The sequence below is a fragment of the Martes martes genome (assembly GCF_963455335.1).
Source record: "Martes martes genome assembly, chromosome: X".
NCBI lineage: Eukaryota > Metazoa > Chordata > Mammalia > Carnivora > Mustelidae > Martes > Martes martes.
Genome location: NC_137897.1, coordinates 32,079,542 through 32,105,314, shown reverse-complemented (window position 1 = coordinate 32,105,314; position 25,773 = coordinate 32,079,542). Strand labels below are relative to the sequence as shown.

Below are 25,773 nucleotides of genomic sequence, written 5' to 3'. Positions count from 1 at the left end.
TCACCCTCTGTCACATAAATAAATAAATAAAATCTTTAAAAAAATAAAGCAAAAAGGTATTTAGGTAGACATTAAGGAAGGACTGCGACCATCTGAGAGGTAAAATGTTGAAAGCTGCTTGAAAGTAGGCTGGGATGGCACTGTCTCCAAATCTGAGTCTTCATTGGGACACTCTGTCCTGGAAGCCAGTGTCTGCATCAGATTATCTTCTGAGAACATTTCCAGATTTAAGACTCTCTAATTTCATTGGCAAAGCATGCCTTTTACTTGAAGCCCAAATGGTCATTCTTAAGAACTTTGAGGATAAACAAGTTCTTCTAATTGCAAACAAATGAAAAACCAACCTAACAAACTTTTTGCATCAAAGACATTATAATTTCTCTGGTTAAAAAAAAAAGTTTAATTAAACATTGAGTAGAACAAAAGAATATATAATAGGGGTAAACTCATAACAACAACAACAACAATAGATAGCTTTGTACCTACCAGCCAGTTTAATAAAAAGAACATTACCCAAAAAGAACATAAGGGTTACCTTGAAGTCCTCGCTTGCCCCCCGCCCCCCCGATTCTATCCATTCTATCACCTCAGAGGTAACCAATACCCAAACTTTGGGTTAGTCATTCCTCTGGCTTTCTTTATGCTATTACTGAATATGTTTATTTATTTATTTATTTATTTTAAAAGATTTTATTTACCTATTAATTTATTTATTTGTCAGAGAGAGAGAGCACAGGCAAGCAGATTGGCAGGCAGAGGCAGAGAGAGAAGCAGGCTCCCTGCCAAGCAAGGAGTCCAATGTGGGACTCGATCCCAGGACGCTGGGATCATGACCTGAGCCGAAGGCAGCTGCTTAACCAACTGAGCCACCCAGGCGTCCCTCAACATTAGATTTTTGAGATTTGTTTATATTACTGCATGTTGTTTTAGTTTGTTCCTCCTGATTACTATATAGAATCCCATTGCGTCAATGTACCATAATTAATTCGTGGTACTCTTGGCATGAGTTTGGGTTCTTGATAGTTTTATGTTACCACCAACAGTGCTGTGCAGAAGGTTCTTGTGCATTTCCCTGGAAGAATGTGCAGGAATTTTTTTGAAATGAATACCTAGGAGTGAAATTGGTGGATCACCGTATACACATAACTTTGCGTTTGCGCAGTAATGCCAAATCATTTCCTAAAGGCATTGTACCAATGAAAATTCGACCACCAGTGTGTTTCTACTGCTTGACATCCTTGTCAACACTTGATCTCACTCAATGTTTAATCTTTTCCTAAACTGGTTGCATCACTGTGGTTGTAACTACTATTATTAATGAGACTTTAATAATCCTATAATAGCAATAATAATGTCATTATAAATACTTACAATAGTGTAGTTATATTCTCCTGGGAGGGTTTTTTCATTTTTTTCATCTTCCAGTCAGTGCCAGGGTATAAGACAAGAACTTTTCTTTCTAGGCCTGGTACATGGAATGGATTTCTTTCTAGCTTGCTCTTTACACTGAGTGTGTAGACCTTTGGTATATCAGTTCTGTGTGTGTGATGAGGGGAAAAGGGAGGTCTCCTCTGAAACTGCCAATCTTGAGTGGGCCTAGTCCACGGAAATCAAACCTCAATTTTGATACTTGTCCTTGAGATGAAAGGTAATACTCAACATATGCTTGTCTGACCAGGTTCCTGCCTTTGCAAAGGTTTTGGCTTCTGACTGTTCCTTCTGTTTTGCAAACTCAAGATGGATTTCAAAAAGTAAACCAAAAAATTCAGAATTTTTAGTTGATTTTTATATGACCATGGTCAGGCCCCAAGGCCTCCCAATACTGCCTAAAATAAAGTCCTACTTGTTTGACTTTGAAATTGATTCCCTTTCCAACCTGTATTTTATGGAATTAGACCAGCACAATCTAGTAATTTGACGGGTCTAAGGACACTTAACACCTTCTCAAGTTCACATACTAGAAAATTCTCAGGGGAGATGGCTACCCCATCACTTGTTCAGGATTTTTTTTTAAAGATTTTATTCATTTATTTGACAGACAGAGGTCACAAGTAGGCAGAGAGGCAGGCACAGAGGGGGGGGGGGGAGGAAGCAGGCTCCCTGCTGAGCAGAGAGCCCGATCCAGGGCTCGATCCCAGGACCCTGAGATCATGACCTGAGCCGAAGGCAGAGGCTTAACCCACTGAGCCACCCAGGTGCCCCCAGGATTTTACAATAAAACAAATATTTGCCTTTGCTGATGTGCTAAGATGTTTCCCATTTCCTGCCTGCCTTCGGTTTTCATTTGCATTTCCTTGCTCAGCTAGCCATTGAAGAGTGGTAGTTCTAGGAGACATCTGCCTCTGTCTTCTAAAAATGCCCACGTCTTGCTTCCCCAATGCATCCTTAATGAAGAAAAAGATTCCATACCCGATTTGATTATGCTGTATATAATTTGAATGGGACGTGACTACCATACATCTAGGAAAAACTTTCAAAGACCAATACCACCAAAACAATTTACTGACAGGTTTTGTAAGGGACGCAAAACAGTGTGTTTCTGTTTTCCATTCCCTTTGGATACACTTCACGTGAATACATGGATTGAATAAAATACTTCCTGTACGTCATCCAGGGCAGTGCGTGGGGTAGAGTCTGTCCGCTGAAGAGTAGGTTCTTATTCCTCCTTACAAGCCATAAACACCTGTGTTAGGACTCCCTGGTGTCTGCTTTGGCCAATAGGCAGAATAAGGTGGTGCTACACAGAGCTGCCCCCGTGTGATCAAAGGTTAGAGAAATCACTGCTCCTTCATTTCATTTACCTTTCATTTGGCCATTTCCGTCTTACACTGGACTTGTATCATCAGAGTGGTGGAAAACAGCTCAGAAAGGTATGAGGGTGTGTACTTCCTTCTTCACTGGCCCATGGTTTCTGAGAACTGGCCTCACCCCTGCAAATGGGGACTTGACCAGCTCTACCAGTCCCCTCCCTGCACACTGTCTTGCCTTGACCCTGGGGCTCACTGATGACTTAAGTTGCTGGAGGAAGGACAGAAGGAGCTTGTCACTGCAGGCCCTTCTCCAGCAAGGGGCTGGGAAGGGGCCAACTTGCCAGCAGGCTCCTGTATTGACAAGTTGCAGCATCCTTGACAACAGCCAAGACATAAAAATGGGAATTGGTGTTTGCATCTGGAATTTATGAGCTTTGAATTCTTGGACCAGGGGATTCTCAGTAAGAGAAACCAGGACACACGGAGAAGTATCCACATCCGTATGAGTCTCTTTGTTAGACCCTAGGTCAGCGGATCAAGACTGCCAACTAGCAGGATGATTGTACTGGAAATAGAACGAGCCTGAATGCCGTGTCACAGGGTGGTGGGGAGCAGCAGATGTGGGATGTTGCAGGCGCTGGAGGGAGGAGAATGTCCTCTCTTTGTAGTGAGTACTGAGTCACCCCCAGGAACATCTGAAGTTCCACTACATGATGACTCAAAATGGCTCTTGTGGACTCTTCAGGGGATCTGATAACCATTTATAATATGGTTTCCAAGGGGACACCAAGTGCAAGTTACAAGCAACTGACTTACAATTGTGCTTTTGAGACACTGCCATCTGTCAGTGGGCAGCACTTTGGGCTCCCCTCTCACCAGTGCCTGAAATCTTGGTGGGGTTGGAAGCCACCCTGTGCATCTCTTTGGGCAGGAAGCTACATGTGGTATTTTTGAATGATGCCAGAAGTCCATTGATCCAACATATTGCCCCCACTTGCCTGTTCTGCTACCGGAAATTTCTCTCTGAAGATCACAGGGTTTCTACAACAAGAAGGAAGCCATTTTGGGAACCCTTTCTATAACTGGTTGTGTTAAGGCATTAGGTAAGTATGACAAATGGACAAATGCCTTAGTTGATCTGTTTAGCAAAGCTTACTCTGTCATCAGTTTGGGATCCCTAGATAAGTTCTGTAATATGGTTATTTTCTAATTCTTTGCTACCTACAGAAGAAAATAAATTTTACATCACAATCTATAACACACACATACATGCACACTGTAAGTCATCCAATCTAAGACACTTTCAGCTGCCAGAGGCACCATTATTTTGGGTACCATGAAAAAAAAGTGATGCCGATTCAATTATGCCCTTCCATAGATTATAAAGGCCATCACCGTGAGTTTACAGAAATTAACTGTAAAAAATGTGCTTCTTAGAATCCATGAAATATTATATATATAATATATGCACATATATATATATTACGGAAACAAAAGCTTCATAATCCTTTTCTGTGTAGAGTGTGTTATTAGTATTTACTTTTTTTATTAACCTATCCTGATCTAAGGTATTTTATTCAAAATAAGCTGGTCCCAGTAAATTTGTTCAACAGGACACATGTGTTTTGTTTTGGGGCATGGAGCCCAACATGGGGCTTGAATTCATGACCCTGAGATCAAGACCTGAGCTGAGATCAAGAATTGGACACTCCACCGACTGAGCCTCCCAGGCGCCCTGCACACACATGTTTTATTTATTTATATATTTATATATATATTATATATATATACATATATATACACACACATATGTGTGTGTATATATATGTGTGTATATATATATGTATATATATATATAGAGAGAGAGAGAGAGAGAGCGAGCAAGCGCACACAGCAGAGGGAGAGGGAGAAACAGACTCTCCACTGAGCAGGGAGCCTGATGTGGGACCCATGACCTGAGCTGAAGGCAGACAGTTAACCGACTGAGCCACCCAGGCGCCCACACACGTGTTTTAAAACTGAGCTATGGTATTGTTTTGAAAGAAGGAATTGGAGGTGATATGCCAAGACTGATTTCTTATTTGAAACCAGATGTCATGCCACAGGTTGGCCATTCATTTCACTCAGATATGAATAGATAGCCTACTGTTTAAGTCAGAACTTTTGCTGGCAAGTAACAGAAACCCATCTTGAACTAGCCATGGCAAAAAGGAAATTTTATCGTTTTATGTAAAGGCAGGCGTGTCCTAGTGGGCCCAAGAATACCGGAGCTAAGGACTCAAATACTCAAACACCGTGGACTCTCTCTTTATCTCCCTCTTTGCCTTTTGTCTCTGCTTTTCTCTGGTGTTTTCATTCTCATGGACTCGCGTTTTCTTGGAGACTTAACGTTTGTCATTGGCAACTGCAGGGCTCATATCTTCCTTCTTTTTTTTTTCCCACCAGAGGAGAATCCTCTGGAGGGTCTGATTGTCCCTGTGGTCAGGGGCTAGGATAAAGCCATCTGCTTGAGAACCACATGGGTGGCATGGAGAATGATGCAGTTCTTCAAAAGGAGGGGGCTCATTTCACCCAGAAGGATGCCATAGATGCCCCTCACACCTAGACAGGGGGTAGCACCGGGCTTTGTGTTCTCGGGCTTAGCCTCCCCCAACAAGTATTAGGCAAGGCCTGAAGATGATCATTCTGAAAACCAAAATGGCTGTCGGCTCAGCTCCGCCTTCCTTTTTTCCCCAGAGCTCCCGTCTCCCAGTGAAGATAATAGTAACTGACAGCAGCCGGTGTGTGACTGTCAGTTCAAGGACACTGGGTGAAAAATGGATGCTTGCACAATCAAGAAGAGAAGCTGCCCCAAAGGAAGCCATTCTACCTCCTGTCATGGGCAGAGCTGGTTAAATAAACCATATGCATGAAGGCTTCAGGCTTCGTCCAGGTTTTCATCCTGGGGTGCTTGGGCTCCATCCTCTGCCAGGGAACCAGAGAATGTTGCCGAAGGACAAAGCCTCAGGTTTTAGCCGAGCAGGCTGTGGCCTGTCCCTTGTAGACATTCTCACGCTGTTCATGTCAGGGCTGTTTGCCAAAAGTGTCTTTCTTCAACTTCCTCCCTCCTTCTGTCTTTCTCTATCTGCCATTTAATCTATATTAAAATATCATTAGCTGTGCATTTATCTTTTTTAAAGGTTTTACTTGTTTATTTGAGAGATAGAGCAGAGAGGGGAGGGGCGGAAGGAGAGGGAGAGAGGGGGTCTGAAGCAGACTCTGCCCTGAGCACTGGGTGCGATCCCAGGACCCTGAGATCATGACCTGAGCAGAAACCAAGCGTTGGATGCCAAAGCGACTGCGCCCGCCCCCCCAGGCGCCCCGTCTTTAGCTGTCCATTTAAAGGCTTGCTGCCTAGCATGCTCAGTACACACTGCTACACTTTTATTTTATTTTTGTAGTATCTTTCCTGAAGCCTGTTATTCTCAGTTTTGCCATAATGTGCCAGAATTTTGTAAATTATACCACTGGTTTAGTGCCAAGAATGATGTACCAGTTGCCACTGTATTTGGGCAGCTTTCTTGAATCTTAAATACAGTATCTGTTTCTGTAAGTACAGCCTTCACTAAGGGAGGTGGGCGTCTCATTTGACACTGGTGGGACAGCTCGAACGGATCAGTAGTATGTAAAGGCTCGAGGGGAAGAACCCTTTCTAGGGCCTCTTGGTGGAGGGGTACTTTGTTAATTTCACTGGGGCAGAAAGAGGAAATGAAACCCCACCATATTCTTCGAGGAGTCTGATATTTAGCTGGGAAGACAGACGAACCACATGGGTGGCATGGGGACACACATCTGAAATGACTTCAGAAAATCCAAAGCAATATAAGATCAGCCCTAATTGAAAAATGTAAACAGAGCATATCAGTGTTAAGAGGATTTAAAGTAAAGATTAGAGGGGCGCCTCGGTGGCTCAGTTGGTTAAGCGTCTGCCTTTGGCTTAGGTCACGATCCCCACATCAGGCTCCCTGCTCAGCGGGGAGCGTACTTCTCCCTCTGTTCAGCTCTCAAATAAATAAATAAAATCTTAAAAAAAATAATAGTAGGGGCACCTGCGTGGCTCAGTGGGTTAAAGCCTCTGCCTTCAGCTCAGGTCATGATCCTGGGGTCCTGGGATCGAGCCCTGCATCGGGCTCTCTGCTCAGCGGGAAGTCTGCTTCCCTCTCTCTCTCTGCCTGCCTCTCTGCCTACTTGTGACCCCCTCCCCTGTGTCAAATAAATAAATAAAATATTTTAAAAAATAGTAAAGATTAGAAAATACAAACTAGAGGAACCAGGCTTTGAAATAGCTTTGAAAACAGGCAAGGGACTAAGAAGGAGGGGAAGGGCTTTTCAGGTTGGCTGTGTGAAGGAGGCATGAAGACAGAGACCAGTGGTTGTGAAATTGCACAAGACTTATGGTCAGAAGAGTTCAGCCCTCCTTCATCTTAAAAATCGACGTTCGCTTCATTCCCGGAGCGCAGACTACAGTCACGAGCAAGGTAGCCAAGAGCTGCTGCCCTGCCAGCTTTACGTCCTAGTCCCTGGGTCGTCACTCCTTCTTGGGGTGGCACTGAGGACGTGAAGAGGCAATGCCAACGAGAGAGAGAGGCTGGTCAAGTTTGCTGCTGTGCCAGGCTGATTGGTTATGACTAGTTGGAGGGGGAGGAGGAGGGCAAGCTGATTTGCTTGACTACAGTGAGCCCAACTCCAGGTTGAAGGTGAACCTAATTCGAAAGCATGTAGTGTACTGTACGGTCACTCCCTTTTACAGATGAGCAAACTGAGGCTCAGGGAAGGAAAGTGGCTTCCCCAGTCGAGAACGTACAGGTAGGAGAGGAGCTGGAACTTGATCCCAGGGCTCTTCCAATTACATCCTGCCAGCCAGGATGGCGACGGGCGGTTGAAGAAACTCAGGACCTGCTTGACTTCTCGTGGGATGGGACATCTGTGTCCCGAACAAATCAGGGGGAAAGCAGCGGCTTCCGTCACTGCTCCTGGAAGCCTTTCTTAGATGGCTGCCTTCATTTCGAGGGAAGACACAAAGAATGAACAGGACAAGGCCATTCTCTATGCGTTTTCAAAATATTCAGAATCACTGTTTTTCCAAAAGGCATATATTCTATGCATAGGAAGGCATATATTCTACCGTGGCCTATCATTAGGGTGAATGTGTTATTAATTGTCCACTTCTGAGTGTGAAAAGGAGTGCTGTTGATAATGCTGGGACAACAGACACGAAATGGGACTATCTCTTGCAAACCAGGGACACCCTACCACGTACACACCCATGTAATTGAAACAAAGTTGCACAAAGTAGTATTCATCTTCAATATATGTAACAAAGTGTGATATTTTCTTTTTTAAAATTGAAGTATTGTTAACACGCAACATTACATTAGTCTCAAGTCCAGGACGTAGTGATTAGACAAGTCTATACGTGAATCTGTGCTCACGACAGAGGTAACTGCCACCTGTCACCAATGTTAATTACAGCACCATTGACTGTATTTCCTTTGCTCTCTATGCTGGACCTGTCATCCGTATGACATATTGATTAACTAGAAGCCTGCTAAGCCTGTACCTCCCACTCCCCTTCACGCATTTTGCCCATCCCCCCTTCTGGCAACCATCAGTTTAGTCTCTGTATTTATGGGTCTGTTTCTGCTTTTTGTTTGTTTTATTTTTTAGATTACACATATAAGTGAGATCTATGGTATTTGTCTCTCTCTATCTGACTTATTCCATTTAACGTATTGTTGTCTAGGTCCATCCGTGTTGTTGCAAATGGCAAGACCTCATCCTTCTTTATGGCAGGGTGCGATATTACTCTGTAATATATAATTACATATATAATGTAATATATAATGTGTACATATACATATATATGTACCACATCTTCTTTATATACCATATACATATATATATACCATATCTTCTCTTCGTCTCTCTCTCTCTCTCTCTCTCTCTCTCTCTATATATATATATATATATAAACACACCCACACCACACCTTCTTTAACCATTTTCTATCCATGGACACTTGCAAACTCTGACCTTTTCAATTCTATTTCCCTACAAAAGTACCATATGACTCATTAAATTGGGTTGAAAGTTTGAAACACGCAACTCTGGTTGATTGTTGGTACATGTGAGGCTTGGGATGGTGATGGAGAAAGAAAAAGAGGGGGGCGTATGGTGAAGTGAATGTCTGAGATGTACTATAAACTTGTCCCCTCTGAACATTTTGATAAATGTGCTCCCCCAAGAAAACCACTGGTAACAAACATTTCCTTCCATCTGTCCCTCATGACTCGCAAAAGGTTTAGATCGATCTTTCTGGAATCCATGTGTTCCACCTGGAGCACATCTCCTCCTGGTGTACTTGCTCCCCCCACCCCTACCCGCACTCTTTTTCTTAGCTCCCGGCTTTCATCTGTTAGCCTGCCCCTGATTTAGAGCAGTAAGGCTTCCAAGGACAAGGGGCTCATTTATAGTTTCTGGCCCTCTACGTACTTTTTCTGGGCCTGCATCTTGAAGTTGAAGCTGATGGTCTTGTAGAGCTGAAGTATTGTCTCTGTTGCACTCCTTTAAACACACACATTTACACACAGCATCTGGACATCTCTCGTCTGGCTCGGAACTTTGCCAAGACCTAACAGAGCAGATTTTGCCTGCTGGTCAGGCATGTGGGACTCACTCCTGCCCCTTCTCAGTGGCCTCCCGTATATTAAGAAACATTTGTAAAGTTATCCATGGAGGAGAGAAGGGTTACCACTCTCCCCTCTGTCTCCCCTTCTTCAGGGTCCCCCCAAATGTTTGAACACTCATACATGCTACCAAGAGCCACAAAATGAGAGACTTGGGAATAATACTTCACAGCAATAAAATAACTTTCTGTAGGTTCCCACTTTGTAAAGATCTTGAGATTATGAAGGAATATAGGGGAACACAGAGATTTTCCAGCCTCAAAGGATATGCTATGGTAACATACTGAACCTGAAAATCACTTTTTCCTAAATAAATTTTATCATCTGATCATCTGAATCCATTGACTAAATTTGACAATAGTTTATTTTACTACAGAGGATTGAGTACGGGACCTTTCCTGGTATTTATACACACACACACACACATGACCTTTCCTGGTAGTTACACACACACACACACACACACACACACCCCATAGAAGATGGTTTAGATGGAGGAATTTGAAAACACACAGAGAAAACTTTGGTAGCGCCAGTGTTCCTGACAATGCTTAATGCCTTAAAAAAATTCTTGAAAAACTTATCAGGCCAGATAAAAGTTTGTCACATTTTAATATTTTTACCAGAAGCTCATTGACATGCACAGTGTCTCAGGGCACTAGAAGCCTAATAAAATAGAAGATGTGATTATGAACCATCAAATAAGAAGCCTCTAAAACAAACCAAGGATGGTAGTAATTATTTTATTTTAATATGGTATTTTGAAAACATATACATATGACATTTAGCCTTTCCAGCAACCCTATGAGGCATGGCCAGTTGGGGTATTTGAGTTTTAGGGAGATTCACTGGCTGTCTTATCTTGGTTCCCTGGAAGCTGAGCCTGTGGCTTGTTGACAGACTGTTCTCAGGGAAAACCTATAAGTGATGGAGGGGAGCAAACGAGAGCCAAGCGAGGATACAGTCTCAGGTCAAATCTAGCACCAGAAGATGCTCCAAAACTTGTATTCTGCAGGATTGCCCTCCCACCCCCATCATTTAAAAAAACGAGGTGAAATTGGGGGCACAAAGTAGTCACTATTCTATAGAAATTCTGAAATCTGCCCAAATTTTGGTAGTTACTTGGTCATGCCTCACAGTCTAGAAAGAATTCTTTTTTTTTTTTAAAGATTTTATTTATTTATTTGAGAGAGAGAGAGCAAGAGCAAGAGAGAGCACACAAGCAGGGGGAGCAGCAGGCAGAGGGAGAAGCAGGGTCCCCGCTGAGCAGGGAGCCCCACTTAGGCTTGATCCCAGGAGCCTGGGATCATGACCTGAGCTGTAGGCAGACGCTCAACCGACTGAGCCATCCAGGCATAAAGAAGATTCTTTATGATTTTTCCTACCCTCTTGGCTCTTGATTCCACCCTCTGAGCATGCTCTCTTTTCTCATGAAAGGTCACATCTGTTGACAGCTAAGCAGTCTTGTGAGCCTGCTTCCTGACTGGAGAATTCTGGGAATCCAAAGGCTTCCCCTCATTCTGTAATGTTTCTGTCCCCTCAGTCATGCCGGGGATATTTCTGCGTGTGTAACTTGTTAAGAACGCTGTGGGTCTCCTGTGAATCTTCTTGGAGTTCACTCAACTAGACAAAAGCCATACCCACACATTTTAGAGATACAGACTGTTTTCTGTTTGATTGAGAGGATCTATGAGACACATCCTTAATCTCTTTCAGGGGCCTATTATACGACTGAAGGGATTCTGAGTCACCATCTTGATTTAACCAAGGATTTGACAGTCTTATCTTTGGCTTCATCTTTAGACTGTGTTTTCCTGGCAGTGCCCCGGATTTGATCTTTGTTCATAAGCCATCCAAATGTCCTTTATACTTTATTATGGCTGCAGTGTAAACCCTTTGGCAAATCATTTGCTAGCACTAAGTCATCTGGTTCCCACAAATACCCTAGGGCTTCCAATAGTACACAGTACATTTTTCTGGGGTGCCTGGGTGGCTCAGGCAGTTAAACATCCAGCTCTGGGTTTTGGCTCAGGTCATGATCTCAGGGTCGTGAGATTGAGCCCTGCATTGGGCTCTGTGCCCAGTGTGGGGATTCAGATTCTCTTTCCCTCTCCCTCTGCCCCTCCCCCACCTCAAAAAATAAAATATAATAAAATAAATAAAATTTTTAAAAAAGATTTTATTTATTTATTTGACAGAGACAGAGATCACAAGTAGACAGAGCAGGCAGAGAGAGGGGAAGGGAAGCAGGCTCCCTGCCGAGCAGAGAGTCCGATGCGGGGCTCTATCCCAGGACCCTGAGATCATGACCTGAGCTGAAGGCAGAGGCTTTAACCCACTGAGCCACCCAGGTGCCCAATTATGGAGACTCTTTTTTTTTTTTTAAGATTTTGTTTATTTATCTGACAGACAGAGATCACAAGTAGGCAGAGAGGCAGGCGGAGAGAGAGGGGGAAGCAGGCTTCCCGCTGAGCAGAGAACCCGATTATTCGGGGCTTGATCCCAGGACCCTGAGATCATGACCTGAGCTGAAGGCAGAGGCTTTAACCCACTGAGCCACCCAGGTGCCCCAAAATAAATACAATTTTAAAATACCTTTTTCTAAAAGTCCAGATCTCGCCAGGATTGTCACATTTCAACTTCATGTACTGAAGCTGCACCAAGCAGGATAAACCATAGCAGACACAGGAGCATAAGGACACATGATTTATGTGTCATAAGAAACTTAAGGGAATTTTTCTCTTTCCTTCCAACATTTGTTGACTACCAATTCTGAATCCTATGCTAGATATACAAGACATATTAGACGTGCTTCTCACTACTGTGCTATTTAGAGACATAATTTATCTTCATAGTTTTCTTCTTGAATTAAGTCTAGACCTATGCTGTCTAGTATGGTAACTACTAGCCACATGTGGTTATTCAAATTAAAATGAAGTGACATAAAAGCACTGTGTTTTCCTATTGTACTAGCCATATATTTCAAGGGCTTAATTGACCACATATGGCTAGAGGCTACCCTATTGGCCAGCACAGATAGAAAACATTTCCGTCATTGCAGAAAGCTTCTATCGACATCAAAATCTAGGGAAAAACAATAAGATCTAGTAAAGGTAAGCCTTTATCTCTGCTTTAAATATATTTCTCTCTCCTCTTCTGTACTAAAATGAGTCAAATATCAAGGAGATACTGCATGTGTCCTCAGTAAACATGCAAACATCCTTTAAAATAAAGAATGTTGGCTAATTGAACATAGTAATAAAAATTTTTTTAAAAAAGAATGGTATAAAACTGTGGTTCTTAATACTTTCTGGATCACAGACCCTTATTAAAAATCTACTGAAGGTTAGCAGCTTTTCCCCCCGGAAAGTGTCTTTATGTAGCAAAAGGCATGCCCGATTACAGGGGGTTCATGCACTCCTCGCACAGAGCCTTTCCGCTGATCCTCTAGGAGGCCGGGGACTCAGATTAAGAATCTCTACTGTAGGGGCGCCTGGGTGGCTCAGTGGGTTAAAGCCTCTGCCTTCGGCTCGAGTCATGATCTCGGGGTCCTGGGATCGAGCCCCACATCGGGCTCTCTGCTCAGCAGGGAGCCTGCTTCCCTTCCTCTCTCTCTCTGTCTGCCTCTCTGCCTGCTTGTGATCTCTGTCAAATAAATAAAATCTTAAAAAAAAAAAGAATCTCTACTGTAAAGGGAATTTTATTTTGCTCTTGGCTTTTGGGATAAAATTGATGATGCAGTTTGCTATTTAATACAATGACTTTTGATAATAATAAGAGTATATTTAGAATAATGAGGATGAAGGGAAAAATAGAAATTTCCTACCAAACATTAAGAATGCAGAGCTGTCTTCAAAATAACTAAAAAATAAGCCCAGCCCTTTGAGTTAAAAATATAACATAGAACCGGCAGATCTGTCCATTTGGATCATGTGTCACAATCAATAAAGAAATACAGAGTTAGTAAATTGGCTGTATTTTCATTAGTCTCCAATGCTTCCCCCCACCCACCATGAGAACACGTTTAGGGTGACAGAAGGAGTATTCTCCTAGCCGCCTAAAACTGAAGTTCCTGATGTAATTCTAATACATATAATAGATATTTCTTAAGAGTGATTTGGCGCCTCAATGATACGTGGACGTTCTGAAAGATAGGGTGGGATTCAGTTGACCGGGAAGACCCTTATTTGAACTTTGGAGGAGAGGAGTGGCTGTTTCTTTGGAAATCTGTTGACTTAGATGAAGTTTCTGCAAGGAGAGCAGAATTATAAATGGAACTGGCTCCAGGTATGGCTGAGGGACAGAAGCCTTCATGGCACCGAGTTTCTGATTTCTGAGCCAATGTTGAATTTGTGTTTGTGTGGAAGAAGCACTGAAGCATTCTTTCCAGAGAGTGGTAATCCGAACCATATGAGGACTGATTAATGGTTGTCATAATAAGACCTCAGTTAACCAGAATTCTAGAGGGATAGACTTTTCATAAATCAAGAAGAATATGTTAAGGACCCTTCCTCTGTCCTTCCCACCCTCCTCTCTTTTTCTTCCTTCCTTTCTTTTCACTGTAAACCTGTGGAACATCCCCGATATGCATGAATCTCTTTTACTACTTATTAAACTTTAGTAAGTAAAATCTGCTGCACGTAAGTTAGTCTTTGGTCTGATGGCATCCTTCCCTATGTCCATTTTGTAGACTGGTTATTATTTTTTATAGAAGTCGATGCGTGAGTTTAGGCTGAATATAAACTGGACACTTTCAGAGAGGGATGGCTAGTATTCTTTTATTTTCTTTTCCCTTCTTTTATCCCCTGTCAGTAATAGGCAGTAAATTTCCCATTCATTTGTGTATCAGTTTGGATACAATCAGTTACAAGTAATAAACAACGTTCTTTACAGAAGCTTAAATCAAAAGGACATTTATTGTTGACCTAACAAGAAGTCTGGAGGTAAGATGTCTGAGCCTGATTTAGTAGCCCAATAAGGTATATCGCAGACCCCAGGTTCTTCTTATCCTTCCACTGTGTCAACCACAGCTGAAAATCTTTAGAAGTCCCAACATCTTATCTCATGGTTGCAAAAGGGCTGCCATAGCTTCCAGCATTCGCCCTTACACAATATCTTCCAAAACAGGAAGCGAGGAAAGAGGGCAAAAGAGTTTTCTCCCTGGGCAGTTTCCTCTTTCATCAGAGAGAAAATCTTTCCCATATTCCCCATCCCCCCAAATTGGACTTCTTTCTTGTCGCTGGTCAGTCCTGAGTTTCATGCCTACCCCAGCAGCGGTCATTTGCAGAAGGCGATTTGTGGTTTAAAGTCATGGTCGTTCATCTCCTGGGGAAGGGCACATTGCTGCTGAACAGGACCTTGCGGGTCTTTTAGCAAGAGAAAAGAGGAGAATGGCTGCCAGGCCACCGATCAGCAGCTTTTGGTACACCCAGATTGGTCTTGCTTTTGGGGGTCCCACCCTTCCCTGGCATACCTGCCATTGGACCACGAGAAGGCCATTTGCTGTTGGGCTGTCAGTGCTAGGGAGAGCCATGCTAGTGGGTTGGGATCTAAGTGGAGGTGGGTGGACCAATGTCCGTGAGCTGTGGCTAATCAATTTACTCATCAGGGTAACCTCTGCCAGGATTCTGAATTGAGGTGATCTGCATTGTCTGCCTCGCAGTGTCTAAGTTTAGTAAAAGCAACAGTGAGAATGCTTGTCTCCCCTTCTGGCTCATTATAAAGACCCTCGTCACAGTGTAACCTAGAGGTTTCCTCTCTTTGGGCAAACATCTCCCACTTTCCCCATGACACTTGAGTGGAGCTCATGCTCTTGAGTTGAGCTAGTGGTTTGACCACACACGGAGTGTACTCCTGACGGCCCTGGAGGCAAGGAGTGGGGTCGGAGCTCACAGTGGGAGTTACGCGGGTGCAGGTGAAGGTGATCTACCCAGAGTGTAGAAGTTCAGCTTCTGGCAACTGGTCCTGCACTTGCTTGTGTGGCAGTCCTTTTAGATGCACATCAAGGCTTTGGGATGTGAAGACTTGCAGTGGTGGGGAATGAACCAGAAATATTAAATACCACAGTCTGCCAGGTGCAGTCTTTCACAACTGTTCCGTACATTTTTAGAAATTTTAAAGTAATGATAGGCTCAATGGAGAAAACCTGAAAAGCAGAGAAAAAAGGGGGAAATTTTCACCCATGAGTTCTGCTCGAGCATGGAGGCTTCTGGTATGTTCTTTCCTTTTCTCCCTCCTTCCCTCTCTTCCTTTTTTAAATAAGGAAGTAGTTCAAGTATAAGTAAACAATTCACCCTGTAGACTCAACTGATATTCATATTTTCTTCAGATTTTTTTTTTGCTAAGATATGTCAGTGGCCCCCATATATAGCATGTATAGCATCCTCTCTGCCCAGAGGAAAACACTAATCTGAAGTTGGTGTATATTTTTCCAATTATCAGTTTCCTTCATGTCTATGGAAAACATATAGTAGTAATTTTTGCACTTTAAGATGTGACGTAATTGATGTCACACTATTTATTATGTAACTTGCTTTTATTCACTGTCCATCATTGTGTTTGTGATTCCACCTTATTTCATGTAGATGGAATTCAGCCATTTGAGCGGTGACGGCTGTCTGTCATTTGAACACCCACCCACCCCCCACCTCCCCGTTTCCTTCTAGTAATAGGTTTATATAGTTGTTGTTACTAGAGGCAGTGCTGCCCTGAGCATTCTAGCGCATGGCTGTCTTTGCATTATGTGGGAGTTCCTGAGGCCGTCGTCTAACCATGGGAGGACTGGGACGCCTGGGTGGCTCAGCCTTCCGCTCGGGTCATTGTCCCAGGGTCCTGGGATCGAGCCCCGCATCGGGCTCCCTGCTCAGTGGAGAACCTGCTTCTTCCACTCCCCTTGCCTGCCGTTCTGCCTACTTGTGTTCTCTCTCTCTATCTCTTTCTCTCTCTCTCAAATAAATAAATAAAATCTTTTAAAAAATAAAATAAAAGTGGGAGGGCTGATTTGAAGGGTAGTTTCAAGTGCAGTGCCCAGGATATCTTCAACCTCGTTGTACCAGCTCTCCTCCACTGGGATCTTGAGAGTTCCACTGTCACAACATCCTTGCCGGTGAGGTTTGCACCGGTCTGATGCGTGTGAGTTGGAATCTTGTTCTATAGCGCACTGGTGACCAGTGAGGTTGAGGATTCTTTCATATTAACATGTTGTGGCTCCAAATCCAGGAGCTCTTGTGCGTATGTATCATTTTTTTTTCCAGGGGACTCTTTCCTTCATATATCCTGGATAGTATTTCTGTCGTCTGTGCATGGCAAATATTTTCTCCCAGCCTGGTGCGTGTCTTTAAACGTTGCTTATGTGTCTCTTACTGCACTGAAGTTTTACATTTTAGTGTGGTGAAGTGTAGCAGTATTTTCCTTTATAAGTGACGGTTTGTAGATTTGATTTAATAGTCTTTCCCTAACTCATGACCATGCAGATGGTCTGCATTTTCCCCCAAATGTTTGGCTTTCAAATGTGGGCCTATAAACTCTCTGGAAATGATTTTTTTGGTATGGTACAAGATAGGACTCTTATTTTTTTTCTGTATGTGCATATCCATTTAATCCTAGCATATTTATGGACCATTGTCCCTGCTGATTACAATCCTACCTTATTGTATTCCAAATTTGACATATGTGTGTCAGTGTTATATTATGTGTGTGTGCGTGCGTGTGTGTGTGTGTGTGTGTAGCTTTATACTTCGTTCTGGATGTAGTTTACAATATCTGCTTTTCTGCTTAGTTGTATTTCATGTACATTTCCCTATTCCAAACTTGATTAGTGAATATATAATAGCTTGTTGATAGAGGATAATTTGTTTGCTCATTCCCCTATTAAATTTTCCCTGTAATAAATAATATATGAAGAAGGTGTCTTAGAATGCTGATGGACCAGCAGGAGGGGGCTGTACACCTGCCTCTCCAATAGGTCCCTTCCCTTCTCTATGGAGGGTACCCCCGCCCCCTTGCGATTACACATCTTAAGCCGTTTGTCCGTGAGTGAGTGTCGTGGTGGTCCCGGAGATGCCCGGACCAGATGTTCCTTCAAGGAAGGACCGGTGGTCTCAGCTGGAGGCAGTGCTGGTCTTGGCCAGTCATCAACTTTCAGCCCCTTGAGAGATAGCCTCTGTTGTTGGAAATGCTTGACCGATGTTCACATCCTTCCAACGCAGACCCTACCATTTCCGCCCAGCCTGAGAGGCTGTCATTGGGCTGCCATCAAAGCTTGACTTCTTCTCTCCAAACTTGCTTCCTTCGTATCCCTTTCACAGGTGTTGATGATCCCTAATAAATTTCCTGTGCCCCAAACTCCATCCCAAAAGCTACTTTCCAAAGAACCCAACCTGTGACAGTTGTCTTCTTTGCTTTGAACCAGGAATAAGTCCAGGTAGATTACTGCCTAGGTAGATTGTCCTAGGCAGTAAGTCCAGGTAGATTACTGCCTAGGTAGATTGTATGGAGGCCAGGATGACTGGGGGTGAAAGGGAAGTGCTCTTAATGAGCTAGATCTCTTGACCCTTACTGGGAGGTAGGCCATATGGAGATGAAGCATCCAACAGTTCTTAGAGAATTCCAGTCCAGCTCTGAATGTGGAGAGAAATGGAGACAGGGTGGGAGGGGAGGGACAGCAGATCCTGAAACACTTCTAATATATTCAGAATGTATTTTAGAAACTAAGCTTCTTTGAGTTACATGCATAATAAAGTTTATTTTCCATTGTGAAAGTAATACGTGTTTGTAGTAGAAAATTTAAATGAGAAAGAAGAAAAACATCTAATAATCATAGGCTCTTTGATGCATTATTTTGAATTTGATTGTTTTACATTGTTATAAATCACACCATTTGTATAATTTTGCTATGACACATTGTTCACTTAATGTGATAACGTAAGTTTTTTCCACACTATTGTATCTTTTTTTTTTTAAGATTTTATTTATTTGTCAGAGAGAGAGAGTACACACAAGCAGGCAGAGAGGCAGGCAGAGAGAGAGGAGGAAGCAGGCTCCCTGCCGAACATGGAGCCCGATGCAGGACTCCATCCCAGGACCCCAGGATCATGACCTGAGCTGAAGGCAGCGGCTTAACCAACTGAGCCACCCAGGTGTCCCACTATTGTATCTTTTTATAAACATTATTTTTAATGGCTACATGGCATTACAATCCAATGAATCCCATGAATGTACTATGGTTTATTTAACCATGAGGTTGACTACTTGGTCTGTTTGTAGTCTTCTGCTATTATGACATCGCAAGAAAGTCTTGGTGTGTAAAATTTTTTTCCAGTATATAATATTCTTTCCTTGGGATAGATTCCCAGGAGTGGTATGACTGGATAACGGGGTTTGAACATGGGCTTTTGATTTATTTTGTTAGATCTCTTTCTTGAAGGGTAATACTGGTTTTCATGTTCACTTTTTGATATTGAGAAAGGAACAGTTTGTGTAACTTTGTACCGGTCTTGGTGGCCAGAGAGCTAGTGACGAACCCTGGAGCAAAGGAGAACATGGAACTGGGCTTGTCTGGTTGGGGAGTTGGGGCCTTTTTCAAATGGACATGGTCCAGGCTTCCTCAAGTTCTGACTTTGAATTTCCACTCTATCTCTCATCTGGAATACATGTGGAGCAAGGGCCATTACTCCTTCCCTTCTCCTGTATGGGGATTTGAAAAATCTCATAGTAGAGAGTGTCCTTGCCCTTGTCCTTTATGCTTGCAGGCCCCTGTAGGTAAACATGCAACCAAGATGGTGCCAACTCCATGGTCAGTGATCAGCCCAGAAAGTCTAGAGGGAAAGATATGATATGTAAATTTAAGACTCCGGTTTTGAAGTTTGGGCCCTGGTACAACTTTAAAGATGAAGAAACTACCACGTACTGGAATCCAATATTTAATATTCTAAACATGATTCAGTTCCAACTTCCAAATGAGTTTAAATTTTAAAATTAAATACAGACTTTCTCTCGGAGGCTGTGGTTTTCAAGGATAGCAAGATTCATTAAGAAACTTTACTTCAGCGATGCCGTGGTGAGAGGCTCTAAATAAACATGCAGATTGTTGATGATTTCGGCCCTTATTTCCTACAAGTATACCAAAGTAGCCTTGTAGTTCTTCTGTCATTAGGATAAGACGTTTGATCTTCCTCCTTATCCTCCACCCAAATTCACTTCACAAGACAGATGGACTTTCAGGTACCACAAACGCTCAGTTTGATTGCGTTTGCTCTGACTGCTGGAGAAAATGTAGGCCATGTCTGAGTCACACACATTTTACTGCGTGTCCCCTGGCATGAGAAGTCATATACATTGGCGTCTTCTCAGAGTGAAGTTGACTTTCTATCCTGAGTCCAGAATTTCAGTTGGCACACGGTGATTCCAAAAACAGTTGGAGGCTCATTTTGATTGGCTCTGGCAATCTCCGCCCAGCCAGGTTCACTCTGAGAGGTCCCCTGTCCCTTCATGAATGGCCATGGAAGCTTTCACTCTCGGCTCTGCGTTCTAATTGCCCCTCTCGCATGACTGTGCCAAAGCAACGCTTCGAAATAGTCGTCCATATCAGGTGGCTTTTCTTGCTGCAGTTTCTGTTCTTTTTTATTGTAGGATCTGGAGACTCACCGCTAGAAGACGATGAAGTCGGGTATTCACACGCTAGATATAAAGGTGAATGCTTTGCTTGTGTGCTAATGAGGGACCTGCTGGTGCCAGGAAAACTTTCCTTTTTGCCTTGCAGAGCAAACTATAATAAAGTGACCAGACAACCAACACATCAAAGTGCGAAATGTATTGAAAAATAAATAAGCTTATGCTCCCATTTAAAAAAAAAATGAAAAAAAGAAAAAGCATTTAGAATGTTCTGAAGTGCTGTCCTTCAGCACCCCAGTGGTCATTTTATTCTCCTAAATTTCTTTACTGTCTTTACCTCTGCAAAGCCAAGCTCTAGCTGATGAAAGTGAAAATCAAGCCATGAATTCTGCCTGATTCATACATTACGGCTAGAATGGTCCAGAGTAAACCACCCAAGGTCAGATCTGGACCCCCATGCTGCTAATGTACTGAGATGAATGGGGAATGAGAAAACTTGATTTTCATAAGCTCATTTCATGGTGCTCTGAGTCCAGCTTGGCTCCTGAAATGATTAAGTAAAGTGTGTTGCCCAGTGAAGCTTTAATCTCATGATAAAGGACTCCATCTCTACACACATCCGGCCATCCACCCCCCACCGGGTATAAAAAACCTAATCAAGAAACTTCTGTGCAGGCTCAGGTAAGTATGTCCACAAATGTTTCTACTGGGGAGTCGTTTCTATGAAGCTTAGGGAGCCCTTGGAAAAGGGAAGGTAAATTGAGATTAAGACTGAGGAAGAATTGGTTAATAAAGTTCTGTTGTGGCATCTCACCCAGGAAACTTGCCCACAGTCTAGCAAGAGGACACTGCCCTGCTCTTGGCGATGTGTCTAAGCTGTGGGAGAGTCGGGATAGTACTGGTCAGCCTTTGGTCATAGAGAGTCCTTTAGCTGTTTTCCACAGATGTAAACAATCTAATATAATGACTGGTCCCTATGTCCAGGTGTATTTCCCACCATATTCCACGTTTTTATACGCTCTGTGAATGCAGACAGACCCTCATTGTTTTTTTTTTTTAAAGATTTTATTTATTTATTTGACAGAGAGAGATCACAAGTAGGCAGAGAAGCAGACAGAGAGAGAGGGGGAAGCAGGCTCCCCGCTGAGCAGGGAGCCTGATGTGGGACTCAATCCCAGGACCCTGAGATCATGACTTGAGCCGAAGGCAGAGGCTTAACCCACTGAGCCACCCAGGCGCCCCCAGACCCTCATTATTAAACACAACCTCTCCATTAATTGCCTCAGGAATTAACCAGTCAAGTAAAGGATAAGCTTGTTAATTAGATGTTTGGAGGAAGGAGGTATTGTGATTCCTCATGCTTCTTAATTAACTGGGGATTTTTAAAAAAGATTTTTATTTACTTACTTGAGAGAGAGCTAGCGAGAGAGAGCACAAGCAGGGAGGAGAGGCAGAGGGAGAGGGAGAAACAGACTCCCCACTGAGCAGGGAGCCCAGTGCGGGGCTCCACCCTGCACTGGGCTCCCTCCTGGGATCCCAGGATCATGACCTGAGCCAAAGGCAGATGCTTAACTGACTGAGCCACCCAGGCGCCCTAACTGAGGGCTTAAAATTTTTTTTTCTTTGAGTTCCTCGTTGAAAAATCTTCCTAAAACACGTGCATGCACATATGGCCCTTCACTTGTACAGTAGAAGTTGTCTAGTGCCCTTGGTTCGTTGTTCCTAATGTTAGCCCTCACCTCACAGCAGTGCAAGTGTGGGACGTAGACCAGATGGCCAGCGCCTGTCCTAGAGCTTTAGGAATAAAACTGTCTTAGGAAATTGTTTTTATTGTCAGTTTTTTTCAGTTGTTTGTTTTTGTTGTTGTTGTTGTTTAGTAACCTCTATACCCAACCAGGGGCTCGCACTCACAACCCTGAGATCAGGAATCGTACCCTCTTCTGACTGAGCCAGCTAGGCACGCCAGTTTTCTTTTTTTAAGTTTTAATACTTTGATGCAAACCATTGTAAACAGAGGGTTTAGCTCTAGCTCCTCGGGTCCCTGCCTGGTGTCTGGCACAGAGCACTTACTCAATAAGTGTTCTTGAGTTAAAGAAAAGAGGAGAGGGAAATGGAATCAGCATTCCTGGTGGCCCCAGAATGTGCCAGGTATTGCTTTTTCAATTCTCGTGCATGGAATGCCATCATATGATCACACTAACTGAGGGAAGGGGGAAGGCAGGTGGAATATATATCATTATTTCTTATGCAGATGAAGGAACCACTGATCAGAGAGGGTAGGTGACTTGCCCAGAGTCACACAGCTAGCCATATTGCATTGAGGTCTGAAATCCAGCCGTTTTAACTCAACGGCCAGAGTTTGCTAGTGGCTCCTCACTCGTCTGCTGTAAGACACTGTCTATCCCAGGAACTCCAGTTAACTGGGGTGCTTACCGCTTCCGCCTAGGGGGCCAAAAAAGCTTTCCCGAATCATCAGTTTAGATGTCTTCCAAAATAAACCCTGTCTTAACGGAAGCAGCGCAAGAGCTTTCTTTCGCTGAACCTCTGTGGTAAACGTTTTGCTTGTCCACTTCAACTCACGGTGCTTTGGTGCCCTTCCAATTCAAGTCACTCACTACCATTTTAATTATTATTACTGCAGGGCTGTTAAACTGTCAAAATATCTTCTAGAGATTTCTCTTGGAAAGCAATCCAAAAGGAATTCCTTTTGCGAGTAAATGAAAACAAGATTTTTTCCCACACGTTGACAACAGCGCACCATTTGGAGGTACAGTCAGCACTTCCGGGAGGATTTGAGGACTCAGAATATGGGACAAAATCAAATTGCATTGAAAATATTATATCAAACTAGATGAATTCGTGATACATGTATTCCCAGGTCATCCTCTCCCGGACCTGCCAGCCTTCGATATTTGTCCTGGGTACATGTGTGGAAAAGCCAGCCATAACACGTGTGCTCAAGGGAAGGTATGCTGCTTCCTGGTAGCTTCTTCGAAAATCGTGTCCCTCCTAAAAAAAGTCCAGGAGCTGGAGGACGTGAGCGTTTTCAACGTGTGAGTGAAGGACAGGCTGAAAACTGGACACGCTTCCCGGGTTTCCTTCGGTAGAGTTGTGATCAGGACACAGAATGCACAAAGGATCTGCCCTGGGCTGGAAGGGTTACCAGAGTCTACTCCATTATCAGCCGGAAGAGGGAGGAAGGAGACAGGCATGGGTGGGGGGTCGGCAAGGGGTAAGGCAGAGTTTGAATCCTACAGCTGTAAAGCTGGATGATGGCACTTTGCAAAGAACTTAATCCACTCCTGTCACTTCTAGATGAGGAATCTGATTCCCTGAAAGATTGACTGACTTGTTAGGGTTGCTAGGAGATGACAGAGTTGGACCGGATGGCCCCCCGGGGCTTTTGCCTCTGCCTGGTCTTGCGTGCACCATCCCTGCCAGCTCAGTGCGGTTTCCTCCTCCCTCTCTCTGTGTCCCCAGTATTCACTCCCCCCTCGCCACCCTTCCCCCACCCCCAGTGGGGGCTTCACTTTCTCTGGAGAGAGAGGCAGGAAGGGGGACCCAGTCAGCAAGAGGAGGAGACCGGGGATGGGGAGCACAGAAGCCTTGCTTGTTCTAGAAAGAGAACAAGACAGGCAGGGAAAGTAAGAGGAAACGAGGCAGTGGGGAAGTTAAGGGGGAGGAGTGGGGAAGATAATGAAGAGGTAAAAGGACAGGTGATTTTTAAGATTTTTTTAATACCACGGAAGTCCTCTGCCGAACTATAAAAAATGCTTCTCTGAGACCCCAAACAACTGGTGTATATTGGAGTTTCCTTGTAGGTGATCTTGCCTATTACAGTTGGGAAAGAAAGGCAGAGAGAAGGAGAGAGGGAGAGAGAAATATACCTCACTTCCAGTAGTCACGGAAGTCAGTAGGGTCCAGATCTCACTTCTGTTTGAGTAGTAGGCATCTGTGGATTTTTCCAGAATTTATCTTAAGATCTTTTGATGACAGAAGAAATATCCACAGCTTGGCACGCTAAGCAAACACACCCCAAGGGCTTCTCATTTACCTGTGATCTTGAAATCTAGTTTCATGGCTTACCTGGAGCCATCACCAAAGAAGGAACCAGGGTATTTAAAACTGGTTCAAAGTTCTTTTATACTTAAAGAAAATAATGGAGACATGTATGCTGTTTTGTACTCTACTTTGGGGTCCAGATTGTTCTCGTGTAAAACTGTTAGCACAGACTGTGTATGTAAAGTCCAGAGGAGTGCAACTTGGTTCAAGGAAGGTCTGCAGTCCTGGGGCAAGCTCCTGTAAGTCTGCGCCCACAGGGTCGAGCCCACAGGACATGCCTTATACCCTGAAGGCCCAGGGAGTATGTGCTTGAGTCCCGACTGTAGGCCCCATGTGGCCGCAGTCTGCACAAATATTACAGGATGAAAGTATTAGCCAAAGGAGTTGTGAAGGCGCAAAAGTGAAAAAGCCGTCTGTGCACAAGCCCTGGACATGGGACCTGGTCTTCGGGACTGAGAAGCAGTCAGAAACACACCATGAGAAAATTCCCTGGACAGTCAGACAAGGTGTCCTCCTCCTCCTCGGCCACATGATGGCGCACGCACCCCGCTCACGGACAGCTCAGGGGCCCGAGTGGCGGGAGGAGCCAGGCAGCGGCAGGGAGGGGGGCTCCTACGCCTGGCATCGGAGAGAGAGCCACCGGCTGGCTTGGGGGAGCTTGGCCCTGGTCCCCATCGATTGTGCGGTGGGCACTGTGGGAACTTGCCCACCGGGGAGCTAGCCTTGCCCTAACAACGTTACACCTTTCAGCGAGCACCTTCCAAAGGTGCCGGAGAGAGGTTCTGATTTATCAGTGTGATCCTATCTGTGCTCTGGGCAACTCCTAGCCCCAAATCAAATCACTCCTGTATTCTGCCATTTGGGAACTTTGCCATGTTCCTGAAGAGGGGGTGTAACTGGGGACATCTGAAAAGGGGGTTGCTTCCCTATGAGGAGCAAGTGTTCTGTGATTTTAAGCCAAAATTATATCCCACGGCAAAACCCTAGAAATCGCAGCTTCATTCACATGAAGTGAAATAGTATTGCGAGTTTTTACAGAGAATATGCATGCAGATTTGGAAAAACTCTACCCAATTATTGACTCCCCTGCCACTGTGCACAGATGGTTGGGGTTAGGATTCACGATGATACCGGTTGCCCTCCAGAGAATTCTGTTACCTCCTTCAGGGGAATAGGAAAAGGAGCAAGCATTTATTGAATAAGTGCTATGTGCTGGGCGCTGTGCTAGGTGCTTAATATGCATTAATGGGTTCTGTTTGTTCTTCTTAGTGCCCCTGTGACAGAGGTATAGGTATCGACCCAGAGAGGTTAAGTAACTTGTCCAAGGTCATACAGTTAGTAATGGAAGAACCTGGGTCTGTAGTCAGATATGTCTGATACCTAGTCCTGTAATCATAACCTCCCCACCCAGAGACACCTTAAAGACCCTTTTTAAAAGATTTTATTATTTATTTATTTATTTATTTGAGGGAGATAGACAGAGAGAGAGGGAGCATGAGCAGAGGGGCAGAGGGAGAGGGAGAAGCAGGCTCCCTGCTGAGCAGGGAGCCCAGTGTAGGGCTCCATCCCAGGACTCTGGGATCATGACCTGAGCCGAAGGCAGACCCTTCACCAACTGAGCCAGC

The 25,773-nt window shown here is 44.0% G+C and overlaps 1 protein-coding gene across 1 annotated transcript in view; it reads left to right on the top strand.

Moving 5' to 3' along the window:
- SRPX (sushi repeat containing protein X-linked) overlaps positions 1 to 25,773 on the top strand; it is a 119,663-nt gene that overhangs the window by 29,009 nt on the left and 64,881 nt on the right. The window contains exon 2 of the mRNA XM_080795786.1: positions 20,105 to 20,164. Within this exon, the coding sequence (XP_080651912.1) occupies positions 20,105 to 20,164 (60 nt within the window). The remainder of the gene's footprint in view (positions 1 to 20,104; positions 20,165 to 25,773) is intronic.